This window comes from Ranitomeya variabilis, chromosome 4 (assembly GCF_051348905.1).
Source record: "Ranitomeya variabilis isolate aRanVar5 chromosome 4, aRanVar5.hap1, whole genome shotgun sequence".
Lineage (NCBI taxonomy): Eukaryota > Metazoa > Chordata > Amphibia > Anura > Dendrobatidae > Ranitomeya > Ranitomeya variabilis.
Genome location: NC_135235.1, coordinates 461,714,118 through 461,740,130, shown reverse-complemented (window position 1 = coordinate 461,740,130; position 26,013 = coordinate 461,714,118). Strand labels below are relative to the sequence as shown.

Genomic DNA, 26,013 nt, shown 5'->3' with positions numbered 1-26,013 from the left:
AGTGTCTCTTTCACGACCCAAGCTGTGTGTACTGCTGCACCTTTGGGTGGGGGTGCGGACAGACTACATAAAGTCTTCTGCCCTCCGGTACTGCTGTGGGATGTGAAGTACTACACAGCCTCGGGCTCCCAGTGCCCGGTTCCTGCACTTCGTGTGAAAAAAAGAGAAAAGGAGACATGCATATACGCAGGGATCAACATGTAAAGTCACAAAATTTTATTAATGTCCGTAAACCACACGCTACAACAATTAAAACCATTTAAAACCACAAAAATGTACATATTGCACCCAAAACAATGGAGGGAAGAAAGAAAGCATGGGTTCGGGTCACCACCTGAGACCTCTCAGTCACATATCCCAAATCATTATGTTCGAAGTAGAATGCCGGTAGTCATTACCGAGAACCGTCCATTTACACTGGGAAAAAAGTTTGAAGCCTTTAGTTCCAGACACCAGATACTTGGTACCCAATATAAATATAATCTATGTTCAGTGTACCAAAGGGCAGCCAAAGACTACCCCTGGTATCTTAAATAGACAACAAGTAAACCTTAATGCCTTAGCAATAAAGATATCTGGCAAATAAAGATTAATTAGCAGGCAGATTAACCATTTTCCTCAACATTCATTCAGAATACCCGATGGACATGCTCCCATGGTATAAAAAAGACAAAAGAAAAAGAAAAGAAAAAGATACAGGGAAGGGATGTGGAATCTATAAGCACCCACAAAAACAAGATATTATTAAAACTTAACTCATTTATTATTAACTTCATTTGCATATAATTATCACGAGAGACATATTACGCAATTTGACATTTAGTTATATAATAACGAGGTTGCACGAATTCAAGTTGGCATCATGGACGTCAACTAGGACCACCCTTTTATATTGGGTACCAATCGGCTTGTCAAGACTCAAGTGAGTGTGCACCCACTATTTGTCAAGGCCTATTCTTATTACAGTTCCATATCCACAAAAATATCCAATCCCTCCAAATTAGCAACACATATGAGAGACCGATGTAAAGTATAATAGAAATGCATTGACACTTATTATTATTATTGCCTGATTAAATATTCAGATCCAATAATTGTCAAAATATATCATCTCATACAGACGTTGATTGTCTTATACATTGTTGATAACTTCAAATACCCATTAAATACACTGTTCCAAACAAAGGGGAGGGTATATGTTTCCAAATGGTCAAATGTGACCACTTTTTTATATTGGGTACCAATCAACTTCCCAAATAATCAATCAAGTCAAAACCTAGGCAACCTAACTCAAAACAAATTATTGTTAGTAGTTCAGAGATACATGATCCATACCCCATAAATTAAACAATACCCATGGCCAGGGCCGTATTTGCCACTAGGCACTCGAGGGCACGTGCCTAGGGCGGCGACATTGCGGGGGGCGGCACCTAAGCAAGGGGTTTTTTTTTTGTTTTTTTTTAAAGTCCCAGGTCACAAACGTGATCGACCGCCCCGCCCCCCCACCTCCCGCCTCCCACCCCCCGCCTCCGAGTCCCAGCCGCCCTCCTTGGAGACGATACTCACCCTGCTCCAGCGATGCCTGGTCTCAGCGTCTGTAGCGCGTCCTGAGTGAGCGGTCAGGTGGTACCATCATTAAAGGTCATGAATATGCGCATATTCATGACCTTTAATGAGCGGTACCACCTGACCGCTCACTCAGGAAGATGGCGCTGCGGGCGGCGGGACAGAGCCAGAGGGATCATGTCAGCATATGGGGGGCGAATTATGAGCCATCAGCCATGCATATGGGGGGGGGGGGAATTATGAGCCATCAGCCATGCATATGGGGGGGGAATTATGAGCCATCAGCCATGCATATGGGGGGGGGAATTATGAGCCATCAGCCATGCATATGGGGGGGGAAATTATGAGCCATCAGCCATGCATATGGGGGGGGGAATTATGAGCCGTGCATACGGGGGAATATATGAGCCATCAGCCATGCATACAGGGGGGGGGGAATTATGAGCCATGCATACGGGGAATATGAGCCATCAGCCATGCATACGGGGGGGAATTACGAGCCATGCATGATACGGGGGGAATATATGAGCCATCAGCCATGCATACGGGGGGGGGGAATTATGAGCCATGCATAAGGGGGAATATGAGCCATCGGCCATGCATATGGGGGGGGAATTATGAGCCATGCATACGGGGAATATGAGCCATCAGCCATGCATACGGGGGGGGAATTACGAGCCATGCATGATACGGGGGGAATATACAGGTCCTTCTCAAAAAATTAGCATATAGTGTAAAATTTCATTATTTACCATAATGTAATGATTACAATTAAACTTTCATATATTATAGATTCATTATCCACCAACTGAAATTTGTCAGGTCTTTTATTGTTTTAATACTGATGATTTTGGCATACAACTCCTGATAACCCAAAAAACCTGTCTCAATAAATTAGCATATCAAGAAAAGGTTCTCTAAACGACCTATTACCCTAATCTTCTGAATCAACTAATTAACTCTAAACACATGCTAAAGATACCTGAGGCTTTTAAAAACTCCCTGCCTGGTTCATTACTCAAAACCCCCATCATGGGTAAGACTAGCGACCTGACAGATGTCAAGAAGGCCATCATTGACACCCTCAAGCAAGAGGGTAAGACCCAGAAAGAAATTTCTCAACAAATAGGCTGTTCCCAGAGTGCTGTATCAAGGCACCTCAATGGTAAGTCTGTTAGAAGGAAACAATGTGGCAGAAAACGCTGTACAACGAGAAGAGGTGACCGGACCCTGAGGAAGATTGTGGAGAAGGACCGATTCCAGACCTTGGGGAACCTGAGGAAGCAGTGGACTGAGTCTGGTGTGGAAACATCCAAAGCCACCGTGCACAGGAGCGTGCAGGAAATGGGCTACAGGTGCCGCATTCCCCAGGTAAAGCCACTTTTGAACCATAAACAGCGGCAGAAGCGCCTGACCTGGGCTACAGAGAAGCAGCACTGGACTGTTGCTAAGTGGTCCCAAGTACTTTTTTCTGATGAAAGCAAATTTTGCATGTCATTCGGAAATCAAGGTGCCAGAGTCTGGAGGAAGACTGGGGAGAAGGAAATGCCAAAATGCCTGAAGTCCAGTGTCAAATACCCACAGTCAGTGATGGTGTGGGGTGCCATGTCAGCTGCTGGTGTTGGTCCACTGTGTTTCATCAAGGGCAGGGTCAATGCAGCTAGCTATCAGGAGATTTTGGAGCACTTCATGCTTCCATCGGCTGAAATGCTTTATGGAGATGAAGATTTCATTTTTCAGCACGACCTGGCACCTGCTCACAGTGCCAAAACCACTGGTAAATGGTTTACTGACCATGGTATTACTGTGCTCAATTGGCCTGCCAACTCTCCTGACCTGAACCCCATAGAGAATCTGTGGGATATTGTGAAGAGAAAGTTGAGAGACGCAAGACCCAACACTCTGGATGAGCTTAAGGCCGCTATTGAAGCATCCTGGGCCTCCATAACATCTCAGCAGTGTCACAGGCTGATTGCCTCCATGCCACGCCGCATTGAAGCAGTCATTTCTGCCAAAGGATTCCCGACCAAGTATTGAGTGCATAACTGAACATTATTATTTGATGGTTTTTTTGTTTGTTATTAAAAAACACTTTTATTTGATTGGACGGGTGAAATATGCTAATTTATTGAGACAGGTTTTTTGGGTTATCAGGAGTTGTATGCCAAAATCATCAGTATTAAAACAATAAAAGACCTGACAAATTTCAGTTGGTGGATAATGAATCTATAATATATGAAAGTTTAATTGTAATCATTACATTATGGTAAATAATGAAGTTTTACACTATATGCTAATTTTTTGAGAAGGACCTGTATGAGCCATCAGCCATGCATACGGGGAGGGGAATTATGAGCCATGCATAAGGGGGAATATGAGCCATCGGCCATGCATATGGGGGGGGAATTATGAGCCATGCATATGGGGGAATATGAGCCATCAGCTATGTATATGGGGGGAATATGAGCCATCAGCCATGCATACAGGGGGGGGGGGATTATGAGCCATGCATACAGGGGGGGAATTATGGGCCATGCATACAGGAGGAGGGGGGGATATGAGCCATGCATATGGGATGGGAGGGAGATGAGCTATGCATACAAGATGGGAGGGGGGCATTATACAGTATTGAGCATCATGTGGGGTCATTATACAGTATGGAGCATCATGTGTGGCCATTATACAGTATTGAGCATCATGTGTGGCCCTTATACAGTATGGAGCATCATGTGTGGCCATTATAAAGTATGGAGCATCATGTGTGGCCATTATACAGTATTGATCATCATGTGGGGTCATTATACAGTATTGAGCATCATGTGTGGCCATTATACAGTATTGAGCATCATGTGTGGCCATTATACAGTATGGAGCACTGCGTAGCTATATTTTTTGGGGTTTTAATAGCACTTCTGATCACACTGTTTCATTTACAAATTGTATATGAAACAGTGTGATCAGAAGTGCTAAATGGGTGTGGTTGGGACGTGGATACGGGTGTGATTAGTTGTGAAATGGGTGTGGTCAGAGGCGTGGCCTAAACTTTGCCGCGGCGCACGGCACAACCTTTAGACCTTTTTCCCTTCTTCAAAAGTTGGGAGGTATGGTACCGCATTTCCCAGATCACAGCAAGTACCACAAATCCCATAGGGAATGAATGAAACCAAACGCAGTGTTGCCGTAAGTGATCCGTTACACAGCAGATGCAGAAAAACTGCCCGATCTGCTGCAAAAGGCGACTTTCACATCAGCGATTCTTGCCAAAAGTCTATGCAGATAGTGTCATACTCACCAATGGGGGAGGCAGCACTAAAAGTGCCTAGGGCAGCAGGTACTCTAAATACGGCCCTGCCCATGGCGAGGTTTAAGATGTCCAAAAACCACCAAGTATAGTAGATACTGGTGTCACAATTAAGAATTACAGTGATTTCAAATAAAGTCTCAAATCTAGTCCAGAAACGAAAGGAGGGAGAAGGAGAGAGAAAGGAGGAGGAATAACTTCCAAGGCATCGGTTAAAGTTACTTGTAGTAGCCTGAGAACAGGAGTTCTTCATTCAATCCAACAGGTGCAAGACTTCGTAGCTCATATATCCATTTGGATTCACACCTCAATAATTGGTTTGTGACATTGCCACCCCTGATATTGACTTTAATGCATTCCAGTCCCATGTTTCTCAGACCCCTAGTGCTACTTTTATGCATCTCCAAAAAATGTGCCGCCACTGAAGTTATTGTGTTTCCTTTTGCCCGATCCTGCTTTGCTGTTGAAATGTTGGAAATGTGTTGTTGACTTCTCCTCCTTAACTCTTGAGTTGTTTGGCCCACATATAATTTTGAGCAGTCACAAATAATCGCATAGACAAGATTCCTTGACCTGCAATTAAAATAAAATTTTGATTTTATCGGAAAAGGTACTGTAGCGATAGAAACACAGTCCCATGCGATCATAAACTGATAAACATTACAACCCCCATAGGGGTAAGTACCAAGGATCTTATTGCCAGCCTTCAGTTTCACCTTTGGACGTTGATAATGGCTATGGCACTTCAGCTCAGAGGCTGCCCAATCACAGTTCCCCTCCAAACTCCTTTGTTCTCCTTTGCTTCTCCTTTCTGACACTTGCTATCAATGCAACCCGTCTGGTTCTCTTCTGTCCTGGAGCTACAGCACCACACGTGGCTGCATGGCCCCACTCTCTGCTCACACTTCTCTCTCCTCCAACATCTGCTACAATCTGCCTAACTCCTCCTCCAAGCCAAAATATATCTGGGGGAAGCTCCCCTGAAACCGGGTTCAGAGCTCCCCCTTCTGGCCTGGAATCAGAATGTGTTACATGTAGGTGTACTACCTGTTAAAGGGAATCCTCCTTGCCTCCAGGCATGACATCACCCTCCCGAAAGGAAGGCAACATCACTTTAACAACCGGTTACCTGGGGTGTTACAAATACACCCCACATCAAAACTACTACATCTAATATTTTGTATGACCTCCATGATTTTTAAGAACAACACCAAGTCTTCTAGGCATGTAATGAACAAGTTGGTGACATATTTCAACATCTTTTTCCATTCAGAACGACCACTTTAAGATCCTGGATGCTGGATAGAGATTCATGTTCAACTAATCTCTTCAGAATTCCCCATAGGTATTTCAGTTGGGTTTAGATCAGGAGATATACTTGGATACTGAATTACTTTTAATCTTCCTTGGCTAATGGCAGTGATCTTCCTTGTTGATTTTCTTCAACCCTTATCATCAGGAGGCGCTTCTGTTTAGGTCATTAGCTGTCTGCTGAACACCTGTTTAATGAATATTTTGACTTACCTGCGGTTGAATTCTTGCAAATTTGTTAGACTCACTAAGTGAGGTGGATCCTCCAAGTCCAAGGTCTGGGTGGGTACACGGACCACGGGCGTCAGGGCAGCAGATAGGAGGGGCATACCAGATATGGATAGCCAAGAAACAGAGGAACTACATGCAGCCTGAGGATGTCAGGAATCCACAGGCAGACAGTAATGTCAGGAAAACAAAGGCAAATTGAGGATTTAAGTAAACCACAGGCAGGTGGTGTAAACCGTGGGCCTCTCGAAGTATGTCAGGAAACTGCATACATTTAGAGGATACAAGGAAACCGCAAGTAGGCATAGAATTTCAAGAAACCGTAGTCAGGAGGCGGACATCAGGAAACCGCAGGCAGGCGGAGGACTTCAGGAAACCATAGGCAGTCTTAGATTGTCAAGAAACCGCAGGCATGTGTAGGACCTCAGGAAACCGCAGGCAGAGGCTGTCAGGAAACCGCAGGCAGTCGGAGGCTGTCAGGAAACCGCAGGCAGTCGGAGAACGTCAGGAAACCATAGGCAGGCAGTGAATGTCAAGAAACCGCAGGTAGGCGTAGAAAATCAAGAAACCGCAGGCGGAAGTTGCAGGCTGATGTAGAATGTCAGGAAACTGCAGGCAGGCTGTACAGGTGTGTAGCAAGCCAATGTCCACTAACACAGAAGTCTTATTGCAATTGCAATACCAAGACACAAGGGTGTGTCTCGTCTCAGTAAGCCTTATAGATCTGGGCTGATGCTAACATTGGAGAACGCTGGGCCATCTACAATGCCTGATGTGGAGCACCACAGAGTTTGGCAGATTGGGGTGAGGGGAGCAAAGCACGGATCCGGAACAAGTGCGTAACATAATTAGAATTTTATAGTCTAAAATGTAGCTTGTTACTAAGACTTTCATTGGAGTGTACTCATTTTTGCAACATGGTTTTGAATATTTTTTGGGTGTGTAAAGTAGCAAATCTTGTTTGCATTTAAAGGCCCACTTTTGTGGGAGTATTTTATAATATAATATCCCATACAAAATGGTACTTCTGGTGGAAGCTAAAGGTTTTTTAATAATTTTTGTGTGTGTACTCATTAATGCGGAGCACTGTATATCTAAGGCTGGTTTCACACTTGCGTTTTGATCTGCAGCGTTTTTGCCCAAAAAAACGCATGCATTTTTTTTTTGCCTATGTTTAACATTAAAAACGCATGCGTTTTTTTGTGCATGCAATTTGCCGCGTTTGTCAATGCATGCATTTTTTATCTGCTTGCGTTTGATTGCAGAAATGCAACATGTAGTAATTTCTAGAGGCGTTTTTTTGCCACAAAACAACGCATGCGTTTTTTTGCGGCAAAAAAACGTATTGCTGTCTATGTAAACACATGCGTTTTTAAGCACATGCGTTTGTTTGCGTTAAAAACGCATGCGTTTTTGTAGAAAAAAACAAGAATACACACTGCTAAGCCACCCCCCACCATCAAGGTGATAAAGGGATCCAAACCCTAACCCTACCCCTAACCCTACCCCTAACCCCACCCCTAACCCTAGGGATCCTAACCCTAACCCTACCCCTAACCCTACCCTTAACCCCACCCCTAACCCTAGGGATCCTAACCCTACCCCTAACCCTAACCCCACCCCTAACCCTAGGGATCCAAACCCTACCCCTAACCCTACCCCTAACCCCACCCCTAACCCTAGGGATCCTAACCCTAACCCTAACCCTACCCCTGCAGATCGAAGCGCAAGTGTGAAACCAGCCTAAGAAATACCTGAGATTTTTTAAGAAAAGGAAGTTCACCTTAAGACTCAATTTTACAGTTTATTTTGATAATAAATTGACAAACTCGTATCTTGCAATAATTCTTTGCATGATCCTGAATTAGACTTCAGCGCTGCATTTTAATTCTCCATGCTTCATTAGATCTCCCAGGATTTTATAGGGAACCTGTCACATGGAAAACTGCTATTAACCTGCAGATATGGGGTTAATCTGCAGGTTAGTAACGTTCTGAACATGCCTAGTGCAGCGCCCCAGAGTCCTGGTTGTTGCAGTACTGTGGCTCCGCCGCTAAGGGGGGCTATGGTACGTCTGATGGCACTGAAGGAGTTCATCTGACCAGGTATCACATACACCAATACATTTCACAGTCGGGCCTCCAGGGGGAGCTAAGGGTGCTATTTATTAGGCCACTCCTCACCGTGTGGGTAAACTGGGGGTCAGGCAGGAAGTTAGATCAGAAAGCTGACTGGGTTGGAACCAGGCAACACCTTGTGGCAGAGGGTGTTGTGGGGGAAGATTCGGTAGGGTCCCTGTCAGGTTTGGGACCCTGACAGAGGCCTGGCAACGAGGAAGAACGTCACGGGACCGTGCCTGCTCAGCATAGCGGCGGTGCCCTAAGAAAGGATAAGAAGCGAGATTTATTGTGCTGAGTGAGAAAACGAGATCAAAGCAACAAGGAGAATACCAGTAGGAGTCGTGCTGTAAGACCGAGGCAACATCCTACTGAGGCGCACAACCGGCGGCCGGAACGACGAGGAAGTATTTCTATATATAGCTCCAGGCAATACTTCAAACCAACGGCAGGACAGTCAGTCACAGGCGGGCTGTCTCACCTAAATCACCTACGCAGACATAGGGGGCAACCTGTGGAGAGGGGCGACTCTAGGGTCCCGGAAGAGCTCCGAGCCTACCCGTCATACGGGTGCGTCCCAACCATAACACCTGGGAGGGACGGAAGATTAGCAGAAGATCATCTAATCGAGTTGTTGTGAGGGAACACGAGAAACAGACACAACAGTTGTGGGGACTATCCCGTAAGCTCAGCAGGGCAGGACCACAACACATATCGCTAGCAGGAAGGCACAGATTTCCACCTGCAAAGAGAACTCTGGAGGTGCCATCGGACCGGCCGGACTTGCGCAGCCTGGTGAACCGTATTCCGGACTGAGGACCCAGAGACCTTCAGTAAAGAGGTAAAGAGACTGCAACCTGGTGTCCTCGTTATTTACTGCGACCGGCACTACACCGCACCACTACCACCATCTACATCTATCACTGTACACCCCTCAGCAGGGTCACGGACCGGGTCTAGCCACCATGACAACCCCAGAGCAGAGACTCAGAGGCCCGGTACCGGGTACCCCTCGGCCCTGCGGCGGTGGGGGCGCTACACCTAGCATCGGCACTTAGATCTTTATTCCTCCTGGCAGCATTCTGGCTTCAGTTATTGCTTGCGGAGGTGGCACAGGTTCAGTCTCCACTCAGTGTATAGAGAGCAGCAGCTGTAACCGCGCTTCCAGCACTGACTGACAGCAGCTTAGCATTAGGGCTGGCTGTCAGTCAGTGTCAGCGGTGTGGTTACAGTCGCCGCTCTCTATACACTGAGCGGTGACTGAACCGGTGCCGCCCCGTAACTGAAACCGAAATTATACAGGGAGGAATAAAGTTAATTTCCTCCAGGCAGTGGGGGTCTAAGTGTGCGCACTGGGCAGGTTCAGAACGCTTTTAACCTGGAGATTAACTCTATATCTGCAGGCTAATAGCATTTTTTTTAAGTGACCAGTTCACTCTAATCTGGAAAGTTCAAAACTGTAAATTGAGCTCTGGGCTGCAATACAAGCTAGAACTTTGGATCAGTACAAAGCAATATAAATGAAACAACATATTACATGGAACCAGTGAAAAAAATGAATTACCTGCAGCCATAGTGTTAATCTGCAGGTAAATCCCATTTTAAATATATGTACTGTAGCTTTCTAGTTAGAAGTTCAGCTGCAGGGACAAAATATTGTTATATCCTCACTTCCAAAGAAATGAAGGTGGTTCGCAGCACTCCAATATTGGACAATTACAAACGGCACACAGATTAACCCCATATCTGCCACATGTACCGTCAAACAAGATCCAAATAGTCCACTTAGAAAAAAATTCAATAAAAGGAAGGGACTACGACCAATTCAGGTGAAAAAAAACTTCAAGATTCCATATATTCTGCCATAGAAGCAAAGTTTTGATCAGCCATAGGTCTTTTTCAAGCCTTCATTTAATGCTTGAAAAAGACCTATTTTTGATCGCTTGCAGTATTAGGCTAGATCACATTCTAGCGTTCTACTCTGAGCACTTACGTCAAGGTTTCTGTATAAATCTCACAAAAATGTGATTCAGACTAAACATCCAACAGAACCACCCACCAAGAGGCAGATTAAGACACTTTGATCTCCATTTGGGGTCTGATCTGGTGCTATCCATCTTTTTAGGCGTTCACAGAACTGTGGTCGCCACCACTGGTGCACTAAAAAGACGCCTAAAATGATGGGACACCACAGGAACAATGACCAGATGGAGTCCAAAGTGACTCAATGTGCCTTGTAAGTGAATGGGTTCAGTCAGGGGTTTCATTTTTAGGAATTTACACAAAAACCCTGAGGTAAGCGCTCAACGGAGAGCACAGGATAAATGTGAGACGACTTTATTCTTTGGGTCGGTACAATTACAGCAATACCGATTTATATATTTTGTTTTGTTTTGCTGCTATCACAAAGTAAAAATGCCTTTTTATAAAAATAGTTTTTTCGTCATCATATTCTGAGACTTTTAACTGTTTTATTTTTTGGCAAACAGAGCTGTATGAAGGGTTATTTTTTGCATGATAAGTTAGAGATTTTTTGGTACCATTTTGGGGAACATAATGTTTTATGATCTCTTTTATTCACATTTGTTGGACGCAGAATGAGCAAAACCCTGCAATTCAATAATTTCCTGTACTTATTTTTTATTTTTTTGCACGGTTCACTATGCAGTAAAAGTGATAAGACCAATTTATTCTTCAGGTCAGTACAGTTACAGCAATGCCAGGTTTATATTTTTTAATGCTTTGCCACTTTTAAACTCTAAAAACGATATTTTACAAAAATTGATTTGCTTTTGCATCATCATCACATCTTGAAAGCTGCAACTTTTTTTTTCTTTTTTTTTTGCTGAATGAGCCATATTAGGGCTCCTTTTTGAGGGACGATTTGTTATTTCATTTTTACCAATTTTTTTAAAAAATATGTCCTTTGACCACTTTTTAAAAAATGTTTTGTTTATCAGTATGATGAAAAAGTGACATTTTTGGCATATTATTCTTTACTGTGTTCTCCGCACAGAATAAATAACATACTAGTTTTACAGAACAGGTCATTCTGGATGCAGTGATATCAGTTATGTGCATGTTTTTTATTTATTTTTGCGATTTTTGTACTTTTTTTGGTGTTTTTTTTTACTTTTTTTTTTTACTCATGTAAAAACTTATGTACCGTAGTTTTTTTTACTTTTTCACTTAGTCTGACTGTGGGACATGTATATTTTTTACTTTGCTCGTTGGTCTCATGCACTGTGGTACTCGTATACTGCTGTCATGTACAGCTGTCACCTGTGGGATTTATGCACACGCGGGGTGCTATTCACTTATTTCTGACCGCCGGTTTAAAACTGCGATCCGGAATAAGGTCCCTTAAAAAAGCTAAGGTTTAACATAATTATCCATCTACAGTATATAGAAGTAAAATAGTAAATGGGGATCATACCCCTTTAGGCCGGTTTCACACGTCAGTGGCTCCGGTACGTGAGGTGACAGTTTCCTCACGTACCAGAGACACTGACACACGTAGACCCATAAAAATCAATGCATCTGTGCAGATGTCATTGATTTTTTGCGGACCGTGTCTCCGTGTGCCAAACACGGAGACATGTCAGTGTTCGTGGGAGCGCACGTTTTACACGGACCCAATAGAGTCAATGGGTCCGCGTAAAACACGGACCTCACACGGACATTCTCCGTCTGGGGTCCGTGTGCGTGCAGGAGACAGCGCTACAGTAAGCGCTGTCCCCCCCACATGGTGCTGAAGCCGGTATTCATATCTTCCCTGTAGCAGCGTTTGCTATAGAGAAAATATGAAGAATAGTGTTAAAAATAAAGATTTAGGTGTCCGCCGCCCCCCCACCCCCTGTGCGCCCCCCCGCTGGTCAGAAAATACTTACCCGCTCCCTCGCTCCTTCCTGGTCTGGCCGCGGCTTACTGTATGCGGTCACGTGGGGCCGATCATTTACAATCATGAATAGTCGGCTCCGCCCCTATGGGAGGTGGAGCCACATATTCATGACTGTAAATGATCGGGCCCACGTGACCGCATACACTAGAAGCCGCGGCCAGACCAGGAAGGAGCGACAGCCGACGGGGGACCCGGGTAAGTATTTTCTGACCAGCGGGGGGGCGCACAGGGGGTGGGGGGGCGGCGGACACATAGATCTTTATTTTAAACACTATAATTCATATTTTCTCTGCAGCAAACGCTACTGCAGAGAGGATATGAATCGCGGCTTCAGCATGATGCAGAGTGGGTACCACACGCTCCGTGTGGTACCCACTCGCCATACGGGCGGCACACGTGTGCCGCAGGTATGGCCTCCGTGAGTTCCCAGGCACACGGACACGGATAACTCCGGTACCGATTTATTCCGGTACCGGAATTATCTGGACGTGTGGGACAGCCCTTAACAAGTTGATAAAGTAGGAGTTCTTCTGGATTAATTTTTACTTGACTTTTTTGTACATATGCCCTTTGGGGCAAAAACTGTGCTCTTTTTCTTTATTACTCCATTTTGATCAATTAGTTTAACTACATATGAGGTTTTGTTTGTGTGGTTTTTTTTTGCAAAATGTAATTTAATTAGTATATTTTCACTATTTCTATACAGATAGGTGTGGTCCATGCCCTGCAAGTTCCACCAGTTCTGCCCAACGTAATGATATGTGCACTTCTGACAGTGAGTGTGCTACTGGAGTTAAGTGTTGCTTTAGTAGCTCTGGATTTAACTGTCTGCCCTCGATAGCAGGTAAGTTATTATATCTATATACACCATATTTTAGTTTTCATTTCATATACTGTTATGATTAGACTCGGACTGCCCACAGGGGAATTGGTGAATCTCCCGGTAGGCCGCTGTGCTGGAGTGGGTCCCTTACCCCAATATATGAGCAGTGGATGGCACGATATAATAATTCACTTTGTACAGACAAAGGCAGTATGTCATCACTCATTTAACAAACTACCCAGTGTATTATTATATAGGAGCACAGGTAAATTTATGAATGAGGGTAATGTAATATTTGCATGCAGCTAAACAATGGACCACCAGAGTCACTGTTACCGGTGGGTACTCTTCACCCCAGTCTGACACTGGTCATTATTTTTTCTTTTTGATCATTGCTCACTCAGTAGTGGCTGTTTTATATGGGATATATGTGCCCATGGCTATAAATACAGGGGGGCAATATACGCAGCTGACAAGTGTTGGAGTAAGTTGTTTTTAATGCAAATTGGTAGCATTAGATCCTCGTACTAGAGAAAGTGCCCATACATTTTAAAACACCATCTCAACTGCAACTATTAGTTCATTGTATCATTGCATCATTGCATTATTGTAATTTTTCTTTCTAATGTTGATTCTGATTTTTAGCTGTTTTATTTTTTAAGAGAAAAAAGGTTTCTGTCAAATGGAAAAATTGGCACAGTGTATAGTGGCACAGCGCGATTTTTGTGTTAATGACGCTGGGTGTCCGGAGGCTGAAAAGTGTTGCCCATATGGTTGTGCAAAAAGATGCCAGAAGCCTTCAGACGGTAAATATTGCTAAATTTTCATTATTAAGGCTAATAGGTTTAATGAAAACCTGCTTTTCAACGGCAACTAACATTTTCATAATTTGAAAACATTTGCAACAAGTATAATCTCACAGGGTTTTAATTAGGAAAATGACAATTACCTCTCTCATTTGGTCAGTTGGTAGATGAACCAACCAGGGTAGATAGTTTGCTGGATCTGATCCTGATCTACATGTCCGGGAGCATTTGGGATGCAGCAACCGTAATATGTTAAGTTTCAATGTATTACAAAGGGGAAATGCAAAAACCTGGAACTTTAGGAAAGCTGATTTCATCAAATTAAGGGAAGAGCTTAATCGTTGAGACTGGGACCATGTCATGGTAACTGGTGACACTGAACATAAATGGGGCATGTTTAACCCCTTTATCCCATATGATGTACTATCCCGTTGAGGTGACCTGGGATTTAATTCCCAGTGACGGGATAGTACGTCATAGTCGATCGGCCACACTCACGGGGGGAGCGCGGCAAATCACGACCGGGTGTCAGCTGACTATCGCAGCTGACATCCGGCACTATGTGCCAGGAGCGGTCACGGACCGCTCCAGGCACATTAGCCCCCGGCACACTGCAATCAAAGATGATCGCAGAGTTCCGGCGGCATAGGAAAGCATCGCACAGGGAGGGAGCTCCCTGCGTGCTTCCCTGAGACCCTCGGAGCAACGCGATGTGATCGCGTTGCTCCGAGAGTCTCCTACGTCCTTGGTTTCCAAGCGCCTGCTCAGAGCAGGTGCCGGGAAGCCTCCCTGCAGTGCCTGTGTGATCGCTGATCTGACACAGTGCATTGCAAAGTGTCAGATCAGCGATCTGTCACTATAATGTGATGCCCCCCCCAGGGCAATGTAAAAAAGTTAAAAAAAATAATATTTACATGTGTAAAGAAAATAAAAAATTCCTAAATAAAGAAAAAAATATATATATATTGTTCCAATAAATATATTTCTCTATCTAAATAAAAAAAGACAATAAAAGTACACATATTTAGTATCACAACGTCCGTAACGACCCGACATATAAAACTGTCCCACTAGTTAACCCCTTCAGTGAACACCATAAAAAAAAAATCGAGGCAAAAAATGACGCTTTATTATCATACCGCCGAACAAAAAGTGGAATAACACGCGATCAAAAAGACGGATATAAATAGCCATGGTACCGCTGAAAACGTCATCTTGTCCTGCAAAAAACGAGCTACCATACAGCATCATCAGCGAAAAAATAAAAAGTTATAGTCCTCAGAATAAAGCGATGCAAAAATAATTATTTTTTAATATAAAATAGTTTTTATCGTATTATAGCGCCAAAACATAAAAAATGATTATAAATGAGGTATCAGTGTAATTGTACTGACCCAAAGAATGAAACTGCTTTATCAGTTTTACCAAACGTGGAATGGTATAAGCGCCCCCCCCAAAGAAATTCATGAATAGCTGTTTTTTGTTCATTCTACCTCACAAAAATCGGAATAAAAAGCGATCAAAAAATGTCACGTGCTCGAAAATGGTACCAGTAAAAACGTCAACTCGTCCCACAAAAAACAAGACCACACATGACTCTGTGGACCAAAATATGGAAAAATTATAGCTCTCAAAATGTGGAGACGCAAAAACTATTTTTTGCAATAAAAAGCGTCTTTTAGTGTGTGACACCTGCCAATCATAAAAATCCGCTAAAAAACCCGCTATAAAAGTAAATCAAACCCCTCTTCATCACCCCCTTAGTTAGGGAAAAATAATAAAATTTTTAAAAATGTATTTATTTCCTTTTTCCCATTAGGGTTAGGGTTGGGGCTAAAGTTAGGGTTAGGGACTAAAGTTAGAGTTAGGGCTACAGTTAGGGTTGTGGTTAGGGTTAGGGTTGTGGCTAGGGTTGGGGCTTAAATTAGGGTTAGGTGTTGTGAAATTGGATTTTGGGCTCCCCCGGTGGCCACTGGTGGAATTGAACTGGTGTGCATCATCCCCTCTGTTCACCTGTTTCCATCAGGATGTGGGAGTCGCTATTTAGCCTTGCTCCTCTGTCACTTCCATGCCGGTCAACATTGTAATCAGAAGCCTTTCTGTGCATGTTCCTGCTGCTAGACAACTCCCAGCTAAGTTGGACTTTAGTCCTCGTTTGTTTTTGCATTTTGTTCCAGTTCACAGCTGTAGTTTCGTTTCTGTGTCTGGAAAGCTCTTGTGATCTGAAATTGCCACTCTGATGTTATGAGTTAATATTAGAGTCTTAAAGTAATTTCAGGATGGTGTTTTGATAGGGTTTTCAGCTGACCATGAAAGTGCCCTTTCTGTCTTCTGCTATCTAGTAAGCGGACCTCAATTTTGCTAAACCTATTTTCATACTACGTTTGTCATTTTCATCTAAAATCACCGCCAATATATGTGGGGGCCTCTGTCTGCCTTTCGGGGAAATTTCTCTAGAGGTGAGCCAGGACTATATTTTCCTCTGCCAGGATTAGTTAGTCCTCCGGCCGGCGCTGGGCGTCTAGGGATAAAACGCAGGCAACGCTACCCGGCTACTGTTAGTTGTGCGGCAGGTTTAGTTCATGGTCAGTTTAGTTTCCATCCTTCCAAGAGCTAGTTCTTATGTTTGCTGGGCTATGTTCTCTTGCCATTGAGAACCATAACAGTTTGACCGGCCACAAAAGGGTTAAATTAATTGACAGAGAAAGGAGAGAAAAGAGAAGTCTGCTGAAGATTTTTTTTTTTTTTTTCCCTTCAGTTCTGAGTGTGCTTGTAATTGAATCTCTTGCAAGTCTGCCTATATTGCAGCCTTTCTCTCTCTCTCTCCTTCTAATCCTGGAATGGCTCTGTGTTCACCTGTTTAAAATGGATATTCAGAGTTTAGCTGCAGGTTTGAATAATCTCACCACGAAAGTTCAAAATTTACAAGATTTTGTTGTTCATGTTCCTATATCTGAACCTAGAATTCCTTTGCCTGAATTTTTCTCGGGGAATAGATCTTGCTTTCAAAATTTCAAAAATAATTGCAAGTTGTTTTTGTCCCTGAGATCTCGCTCTGCTGGAGATCCTGCTCAGCAGGTCAGGATTGTGATTTCCTTGCTCCGGGGCGACCCTCAGGATTGGGCTTTTGCATTGGCTCCAGGGGATCCTGCGTTGCTCAATGTGGATGCGTTTTTTCTGGCCTTGGGGTTGCTTTATGAGGAACCTCAGTTAGAGCTTCAGGCGGAAAAGGCCTTGATGTCCCTATCTCAGGGGCAAGACGAAGCTGAAATATACTGCCAGAAATTCCGTAAATGGGCTGTGCTTACTCAGTGGAATGAGTGCGCCCTGGCGGCGAATTTCAGAGAGGGTCTCTCTGATGCCATTAAGGATGTTATGGTGGGGTTCCCTGTGCCTGCGGGTCTGAATGAGTCCATGACAATGGCTATCCAGATCGATAGGCGTCTGCGGGAGCGCAAACCTGTGCACCATTTGGCGGTGTCTACTGAGAAGACGCCAGAGAATATGCAATGTGATAGAATTCTGTCCAGAAGTGAACGGCAGAATTTTAGACGAAAAAATGGGTTGTGCTTCTATTGCGGTGATTCAACTCATGTTATATCAGCATGCTCTAAGCGTACTAAGAAGCTTGATAAGTCTGTTTCAATTGGCACTTTACAGTCTAAGTTTATTCTATCTGTGACCCTGATTTGTTCTTTATCATCTATTACCGCGGATGCCTATGTCGACTCTGGCGCCGCTTTGAGTCTTATGGATTGGTCCTTTGCCAAACGCTGTGGGTATGATTTGGAGCCTCTTGAAACTCCTATACCCCTGAAGGGGATTGACTCCACCCCATTGGCTAGCAATAAACCACAATACTGGACACAAGTAACTATGCGGATTAATCCGGATCATCAGGAGATTATTCGCTTTCTTGTGCTGTATAACCTACATGATGTGTTGGTGCTTGGATTGCCATGGCTGCAATCTCATAACCCAGTCCTTGACTGGAAAGCTATGTCTGTGTTAAGCTGGGGATGTAAGGGGACGCATGGGGACGTACCTGTGGTTTCCATTTCATCATCTATTCCCTCTGAGATTCCTGAATTCTTGACTGAATATCGTGACGTTTTTGAAGAACCTAAGCTTGGTTCATTACCTCCGCACCGGGAGTGCGATTGTGCCATAGATTTGATTCCGGGTAGTAAATACCCTAAGGGTCGTTTATTTAATCTGTCTGTGCCTGAACATGCTGCTGTGCGAGAATATATAAAGGAGTCCTTGGAAAAGGGACATATTCGTCCTTCGTCATCTCCCTTAGGAGCCGGTTTTTTCTTTGTGGCTAAGAAAGATGGCTCTTTGAGGCCGTGTATTGATTATCGGCTTTTGAATAAAATCACGGTTAAATATCAATATCCGTTGCCACTGCTGACTGATTTGTTTGCTCGCATAAAGGGGGCCAAGTGGTTCTCTAAGATAGATCTCCGTGGGGCGTATAATTTGGTGCGAATTAAGCAGGGGGATGAGTGGAAAACCGCATTTAATACGCCCGAGGGCCACTTTGAGTATTTGGTGATGCCTTTTGGTCTTTCAAATGCCCCTTCAGTCTTTCAGTCCTTTATGCATGACATTTTCCGTGATTATTTGGATAAATTTATGATTGTGTATCTGGATGATATTTTGATTTTTTCGGATGACTGGGACTCTCATGTCCAGCAGGTCAGGAGGGTTTTTCAGGTTTTGCGGTCTAATTCCTTGTGTGTGAAGGGTTCTAAGTGCGTTTTTGGGGTTCAAAAGATTTCCTTTTTGGGATATATTTTTTCCCCCTCTTCCATCGAGATGGATCCTGTCAAGGTTCAGGCTATTTGTGATTGGACGCAACCCTCTTCTCTTAAGAGTCTTCAGAAATTTTTGGGCTTTGCTAACTTTTATCGTCGATTTATTGCTGGTTTTTCTGATGTTGTTAAACCATTGACTGATTTGACTAAGAAGGGTGCTGATGTTGCTGATTGGTCCCCTGCTGCTGTGGAGGCCTTTCGGGAGCTTAAGCGCCGCTTTTCTTCCGCCCCTGTGTTGCGTCAGCCTGATGTTGCTCTTCCTTTTCAGGTTGAGGTCGACGCTTCTGAAATCGGAGCTGGGGCGGTTTTGTCGCAGAGAAGTTCCGATTGCTCCGTGATGAGACCTTGTGCTTTTTTCTCGCGTAAATTTTCGCCCGCCGAGCGGAATTATGATGTTGGGAATCGGGAGCTTTTGGCCATGAAATGGGCTTTTGAGGAGTGGCGTCATTGGCTTGAGGGGGCTAGACATCAGGTGGTGGTATTGACTGACCACAAAAATCTAATTTATCTTGAGTCCGCCAGACGCCTGAATCCTAGACAGGCGCGCTGGTCGTTGTTTTTCTCTCGGTTTAATTTTGTGGTGTCCTACCTGCCGGGTTCTAAGAATGTTAAGGCGGATGCCCTTTCTAGGAGTTTTGAGCCTGACTCCCCTGGTAATTCTGAACCTACAGGTATCCTTAAGGATGGAGTGATATTGTCTGCCGTTTCTCCAGACCTGCGGCGGGCCTTGCAGGAGTTTCAGGCGGATAGACCTGATCGTTGCCCACCTGGTAGACTGTTTGTTCCTGATGATTGGACCAGTAAAGTCATTTCTGAGGTTCATTCTTCTGCGTTGGCAGGTCATCCTGGAATCTTTGGTACCAGGGATTTGGTGGCAAGGTCCTTCTGGTGGCCTTCCCTGTCTCGAGATGTGCGAGGCTTCGTGCAGTCTTGTGACGTTTGTGCTCGGGCCAAGCCTTGTTGTTCTCGGGCTAGTGGATTGTTGTTGCCCTTGCCTATCCCGAAGAGGCCCTGGACGCACATCTCGATGGATTTTATTTCGGATCTTCCTGTTTCTCAGAAGATGTCTGTCATCTGGGTGGTGTGTGACCGTTTCTCTAAGATGGTCCATTTGGTTCCCCTGCCTAAGTTGCCTTCTTCTTCCGAGTTGGTTCCTCTGTTTTTTCAAAATGTGGTCCGTTTGCATGGTGTTCCGGAGAATATCGTTTCTGACAGAGGAACCCAATTCGTGTCTAGATTTTGGCGAGCATTCTGTGCTAGGATGGGCATAGATTTGTCTTTCTCGTCTGCTTTCCATCCTCAGACTAATGGCCAGACCGAGCGGACGAATCAGACCTTGGAGACATATTTGAGGTGTTTTGTGTCTGCAGATCAGGATGATTGGGTTGCTTTTTTGCCTTTAGCGGAGTTTGCCCTCAATAATCGGGCCAGCTCTGCCACCTTGGTGTCTCCTTTTTTCTGTAATTCGGGGTTTCATCCTCGATTTTCTTCTGGTCAGGTGGAATCTTCGGATTGTCCTGGAGTGGATGCTGTGGTGGAGAGGTTGCATCAGATTTGGGGGCAGGTAGTGGACAATTTGAAGTTGTCCCAGGAGAAGACTCAGCTTTTTGCCAACCGCCGGCGTCGGGTTGGTCCTCGGCTTTGTGTTGGGGACTTGGTGTGGTTGTCTTCTCGTTTTGTCCCTATGAGGGTTTCTTCTCCTAAGTTTAAGCCTCGGTTCATCGGCCCGTACAAGATATTGGAGATTCTTAACCCTGTGTCCTTCCGTTTGGACCTCCCTGCATCTTTTTCTATTCATAATGTTTTTCATCGGTCATTATTGCGCAGGTATGAGGTACCGGTTGTGCCTTCCGTTGAGCCTCCTGCTCCGGTGTTGGTTGAGGGCGAGTTGGAGTACGTTGTGGAAAAAATCTTGGACTCCCGTGTTTCCAGACGGAAACTCCAGTATCTGGTCAAATGGAAGGGATACGGTCAGGAGGATAATTCTTGGGTGACTGCCTCTGATGTTCATGCCTCCGATCTGGTCCGTGCCTTTCATAGGGCTCATCCTGATCGCCCTGGTGGTTCTGGTGAGGGTTCGGTGCCCCCTCCTTGAGGGGGGGGTACTGTTGTGAAATTGGATTTTGGGCTCCCCCGGTGGCCACTGGTGGAATTGAACTGGTGTGCATCATCCCCTCTGTTCACCTGTTTCCATCAGGATGTGGGAGTCGCTATTTAGCCTTGCTCCTCTGTCACTTCCATGCCGGTCAACATTGTAATCAGAAGCCTTTCTGTGCATGTTCCTGCTGCTAGACAACTCCCAGCTAAGTTGGACTTTAGTCCTCGTTTGTTTTTGCATTTTGTTCCAGTTCACAGCTGTAGTTTCGTTTCTGTGTCTGGAAAGCTCTTGTGATCTGAAATTGCTACTCTGATGTTATGAGTTAATATTAGAGTCTTAAAGTAATTTCAGGATGGTGTTTTGATAGGGTTTTCAGCTGACCATGAAAGTGCCCTTTCTGTCTTCTGCTATCTAGTAAGCGGACCTCAATTTTGCTAAACCTATTTTCATACTACGTTTGTCATTTTCATCTAAAATCACCGCCAATATATGTGGGGGCCTCTGTCTGCCTTTCGGGGAAATTTCTCTAGAGGTGAGCCAGGACTATATTTTCCTCTGCCAGGATTAGTTAGTCCTCCGGCCGGCGCTGGGCGTCTAGGGATAAAACGCAGGCAACGCTACCCGGCTACTGTTAGTTGTGCGGCAGGTTTAGTTCATGGTCAGTTTAGTTTCCATCCTTCCAAGAGCTAGTTCTTATGTTTGCTGGGCTATGTTCTCTTGCCATTGAGAACCATAACAGTTAGGGTTGTGGTTAGGGTTGGGGCTAAAATTAGGGTTAGGGCTACAGTTAGGGTTGGGGTTAGGGTTAGGGTTGGTGTTAGGGTTGGGGCTAAAGTTAGGGTTAGGGTTGTGGCTAAAGTTAGGGTTAGGGTTGGGGCTAAAGTTAGGGTTTGGATTATGTTTACAGTTTGGATTAGGGCTGGGATTAGGGTTAGGGGTGTGGTTAGGGTTGTGGTTGGGATTAGGGTTAAGGGTGTGTTTGGGTTAGGGTTTCAGTTAGAATTAGGGAGTTTCCACTGTTTAGGCACATCAGGGGCTCTCCAAACGCGACATGGCGTCCGATCTCAATTCCAGCCAATTCTGCGTTGAAAAAGTAAAACAGTGCTTCTTCCCTTCCAAGCTCTCCCCTGCGCCCAAACAGGGGTTTACCCCAACATATAGGGTATTAGCGTACTCAGGACAAAGTGGACAACAACTTTTGGGGTTCAATTTCTCCTGTTACCCTTGGGAAAATACAAAACTGGGGGCTAAAAAATAATTTTTGTGGAAAAAAAAAGAATTTTTATTTTCATGGCTCTGCGTTTTAAACTGTAGTGAAACACTTGGAGGTTCAAAGTTTTCACAACATATCTAGATAAGTTCCTCAGGGGGTCTTCTTTCCAAAATGGTGTCACTTGAGGGGGGTTTCAATGTTTAAGCACATCAGGGGCTCTCCAAACGCGACATGGCGTCCCATCTCAATTCCAGTCAATTTTGCATTGAAAAGTCAAATGGCGCTCCTTCCCTTCTGAGCTCTGCCATGCGCCCAAACAGTGGTTTACCCCCACATATGGGATATCAGTGTACTCAGGAAAAATTTTACAACAACTTTTGGGGTCCAATTTCTCCTGTTACCCTTCGTAAAATAAAGCAAATTGGAGCTGAAGTAAATTTTTTGTGAAAAAAAAGTTAAATGTTCATTTTTTTTTAAATATTCCAAAAAGTCCTGTGAAACACCTGACCGGTTAATAAACTTCTTGAATGTGGTTTTGAGCACCTTGAGATGTGCAGTTTTCAGAATGGTGTCACACTTGGGTATTTCCTATCATATAGACCCCTCAAAGTAACTTCAAATGTGGTGTGGTCCCTAAAAAAAATGGTGTTGTAAAAATGAGAAATTGCTGGTCAACTTTTAACCCTTATAACTCCCGAACAAAATTAATTTTGGTTCCAAAATTGTGCTGATGTAAAGTAGACATATGGGAAATGTTACTTATTAAGTATTTTGTGTGACATTTCTCTGTTATTTAAGGGCATAAAAATTCAAAGTTGGAAAATTGCAAAATTTTCAAAATTTTTGCCAAATTTTCATTTTTTTCACAAATAAACGCAGGTAATATCAAAGAAATTTTACCACTATCATGAAGTACAATATGTCACGAGAAAACAGTGTCATAATCATCAGGATCCGTTGAAGCATTCCAGAGTTATAACCTCATAGAGGGACAATGGTCAGAATTGTAAAAATTGGCCCGGTCATTAACATGCAAACCACTCTTGAGGGTTAAAGGGTTAAGGATAAACTACTAGAATGCTGTAAAAAAAAACTTATACCCACTAGTCATAATATGTCCAGAATAAAAAGAAACATTTATGGATAAATAAGACAGTACAAAGTTTAATAAGACAAAAACAAAGGACATTCAGAATCCTGAAGGCTGAGAATACAGAAATAGCATTTCAGGAGTATAAAGATCTAAGTAAGAAATGTAAAAAGAAATCAAGCTAGCAAAGTTATCTACAGAGAAACGAATTGCCAACGACATTAAATCTCTAAATTTTTTATAAATACATGAATGCCAAAAAGAAAAAAAAAATGATGTCATCAGCCCCTTAAAAGAAGATAATAACAAGATCATTATAGAAGACATATAAAAGGAGATTTTAAACAGGCACTTTTCATCCATGTTCATCAATGAACTAACTGATACAGGGATCTTTCATCAAGGCAAAAAACAAAGTTCACCACCTGATAAAACTAGTTTGACATAAGAAGAAGTGTGCCTGCGCAAATTATTCATTGACAAATCCCCAGCTAGATAGCATTCATCCTTGGATATTGAGGGAGTTGAGCTGAGTAATTGACAGACCGATGTATCTCATCTTATTAGACACTCTTGTAACGGGTGTTGCCACAGGATTGGAGGATGGTTGATGTGGTACCGATATTTAAGAACGGTAGTAGGTGGATCCAGGCAATTACCGTCCAGTACGTCTGACATCAGTAGTGTGCATAGTTTTGGAGGGCATTAGAGGAGATGACCTGCAGAGATATATTGCAGAGAATAATATAATAAAAGACAGCCAGCACGGATTCATAAAAGATAAGTTGTGTCAAACCAACAAGTTGGGTTTCTATGGAAAGCTAAGTGCAAATCTGGATGTTGGTAGTGTAGCTGATGTGATTTATCTGGACTTTGCAAAGGTAGTTCATACAGTTCCACATAAAAGCCTTGTGAAAAAATAAGAAAGAACAGTCAGCTCACCATGTTGTAGGAATACAGATGAGAAGTCCCTCGCAGATGGCCTGGAGCAATGCAAAATCTTCAGCATTCAATATGAAAGGGATTAGAAATCCAGCGAGGCATATATGATAAAATCCAGAAAAAACATTATGATCAAAAAGGAATCTAATTAAAAAACAAAGATGGAGTCATAATATGCAAGGTAGAACATATATATACAGACAGAATCAAGATCACATGGTATATGTCGACCAATGCAGATGGAGGTAGTAAAACAGCACACCTGAGACAGATGGCCTAACCATCAGTGACCATGTTAAGTAAATGCATCAACAAAGCCATGTATGTGACAAAATTTCAGACATTGATATAAAAACAACTACACAAAAACCGAATGAGAGAAAACGTAGTGCCGTATAATGTTCTAAAAAAACATGTGCATGTGGGAATCCAGGGAAGGAAAAAAAAACCAACTCTTTTCCCTTTTCCTGCACGGACATGCCTAAATGACATCACCGCAGGTCACTGAAGCTGCACTCTGACTCTTAACCCAGTGTCTCCTGGATGCCAGGCTGAGCAGTCGCATCATGCCACCGTTCAGCAAAAGCATCCAGATGAAGCAGAGATAGATAACAGTGTAGGACAAATGGATTATCGTTAGACTGGTGAGGAATATGGTGTTTATTTTATTTTTAATTTTACACTAATAGGTAAAAGAGGATGGAGAGTGTTTATTTAAAATAAAGGAGTCTGTGTCTTTCTTTCAAGGACTTTGTTCTGGCTGTGTATTTTTTTTACAATATACCTATGGGGTTAGTAATGGAGTGTCTTATAGACTCCTCTCCATTACTAGCCCCAGGGCTTGATGTCAGCTGACAGTACAAAGCTGAAATCAACTCCAACTCTATTACCCAACTTGCCACCGTGTAATGCAGGTGCCTGGATGCAACGTACAGAGATCATGAGGCAGAAAGAGACAGGGGTTGATATATTGGTATTTTTATACAACAATGAAATAAATATGCAATTTAACAATACAGAGGATTATAACAGGTTATGAACAAGCTAGAAAGTCTCTCAGTAATTAACGTTAGTGGAGCGCCAAGTCTTGGGAGTCACCACGTGAGTTCTCACTTGAAGCTCTGGCTCTAGCAGGGATCACTGGGTTTTCCCGCTAGGCCGCAAGTCTCTTCTTGATGTAGTTTATTAAAGCCAATTGAGCCTCCCACACATCAACCGGCCCCCTCCCAACCTGCAATCCTGATCCCAGCCAGCCCCGGTACCGTAGGTGATAGCTGGAAGTGACGGCCCTTCTCACTGGCACTGTTCCTCCTCTGTCGCAGGCATGCCTTCCTGTCGCAGTCGTTAATGGCACATCTTGCATCAATATTCCAGAGAGCTCATGTTTTCTGGTTACAAGCGCACCAGGGCAAGTAGGAAGTGCCAGGCTAAGCGCCAGATTTGGCGCATTTATTCATGCACAATTTCGGTTGAGGGCTGATATTATTAGTCTAGTAGGGGGGACAATATAAATGACCCCTTCCCTGGCTATTAACATCAGCCCACAGATGTCTGCTTAGTCTTTACTGGTTAGAATTTATAGGGGTACCCCACGTCATTTTTTTCTGGGGTTCCCATGTAAACTAACCAATAAAGGCTGAGTAAATAGGTGTGAGCTGTTATTAATAGTCTGGGAACATTTAGGGCTAATGGCTCCTTTCTCAGATTATTAATATCATCCCCCAGTGATCAGCTTTCTCTCTTGCTCGCCCCATATGGGCTATTAAATCACCATTTACATTTTTCTAAAGAGGAGTG

The 26,013-nt window shown here is 43.7% G+C and overlaps 1 protein-coding gene across 1 annotated transcript in view; it reads left to right on the top strand.

The window, feature by feature from the left end:
• The window catches only part of LOC143765217 (uncharacterized), a 59,557-nt gene that overhangs the window by 18,346 nt on the left and 15,198 nt on the right, over window positions 1–26,013 (top strand). Inside the window, exons 3-4 of the mRNA XM_077251663.1 lie at window positions 13,131–13,268; window positions 13,910–14,053. Of these exons, the coding sequence (XP_077107778.1) occupies window positions 13,131–13,268; window positions 13,910–14,053 (282 nt within the window). The remainder of the gene's footprint in view (window positions 1–13,130; window positions 13,269–13,909; window positions 14,054–26,013) is intronic.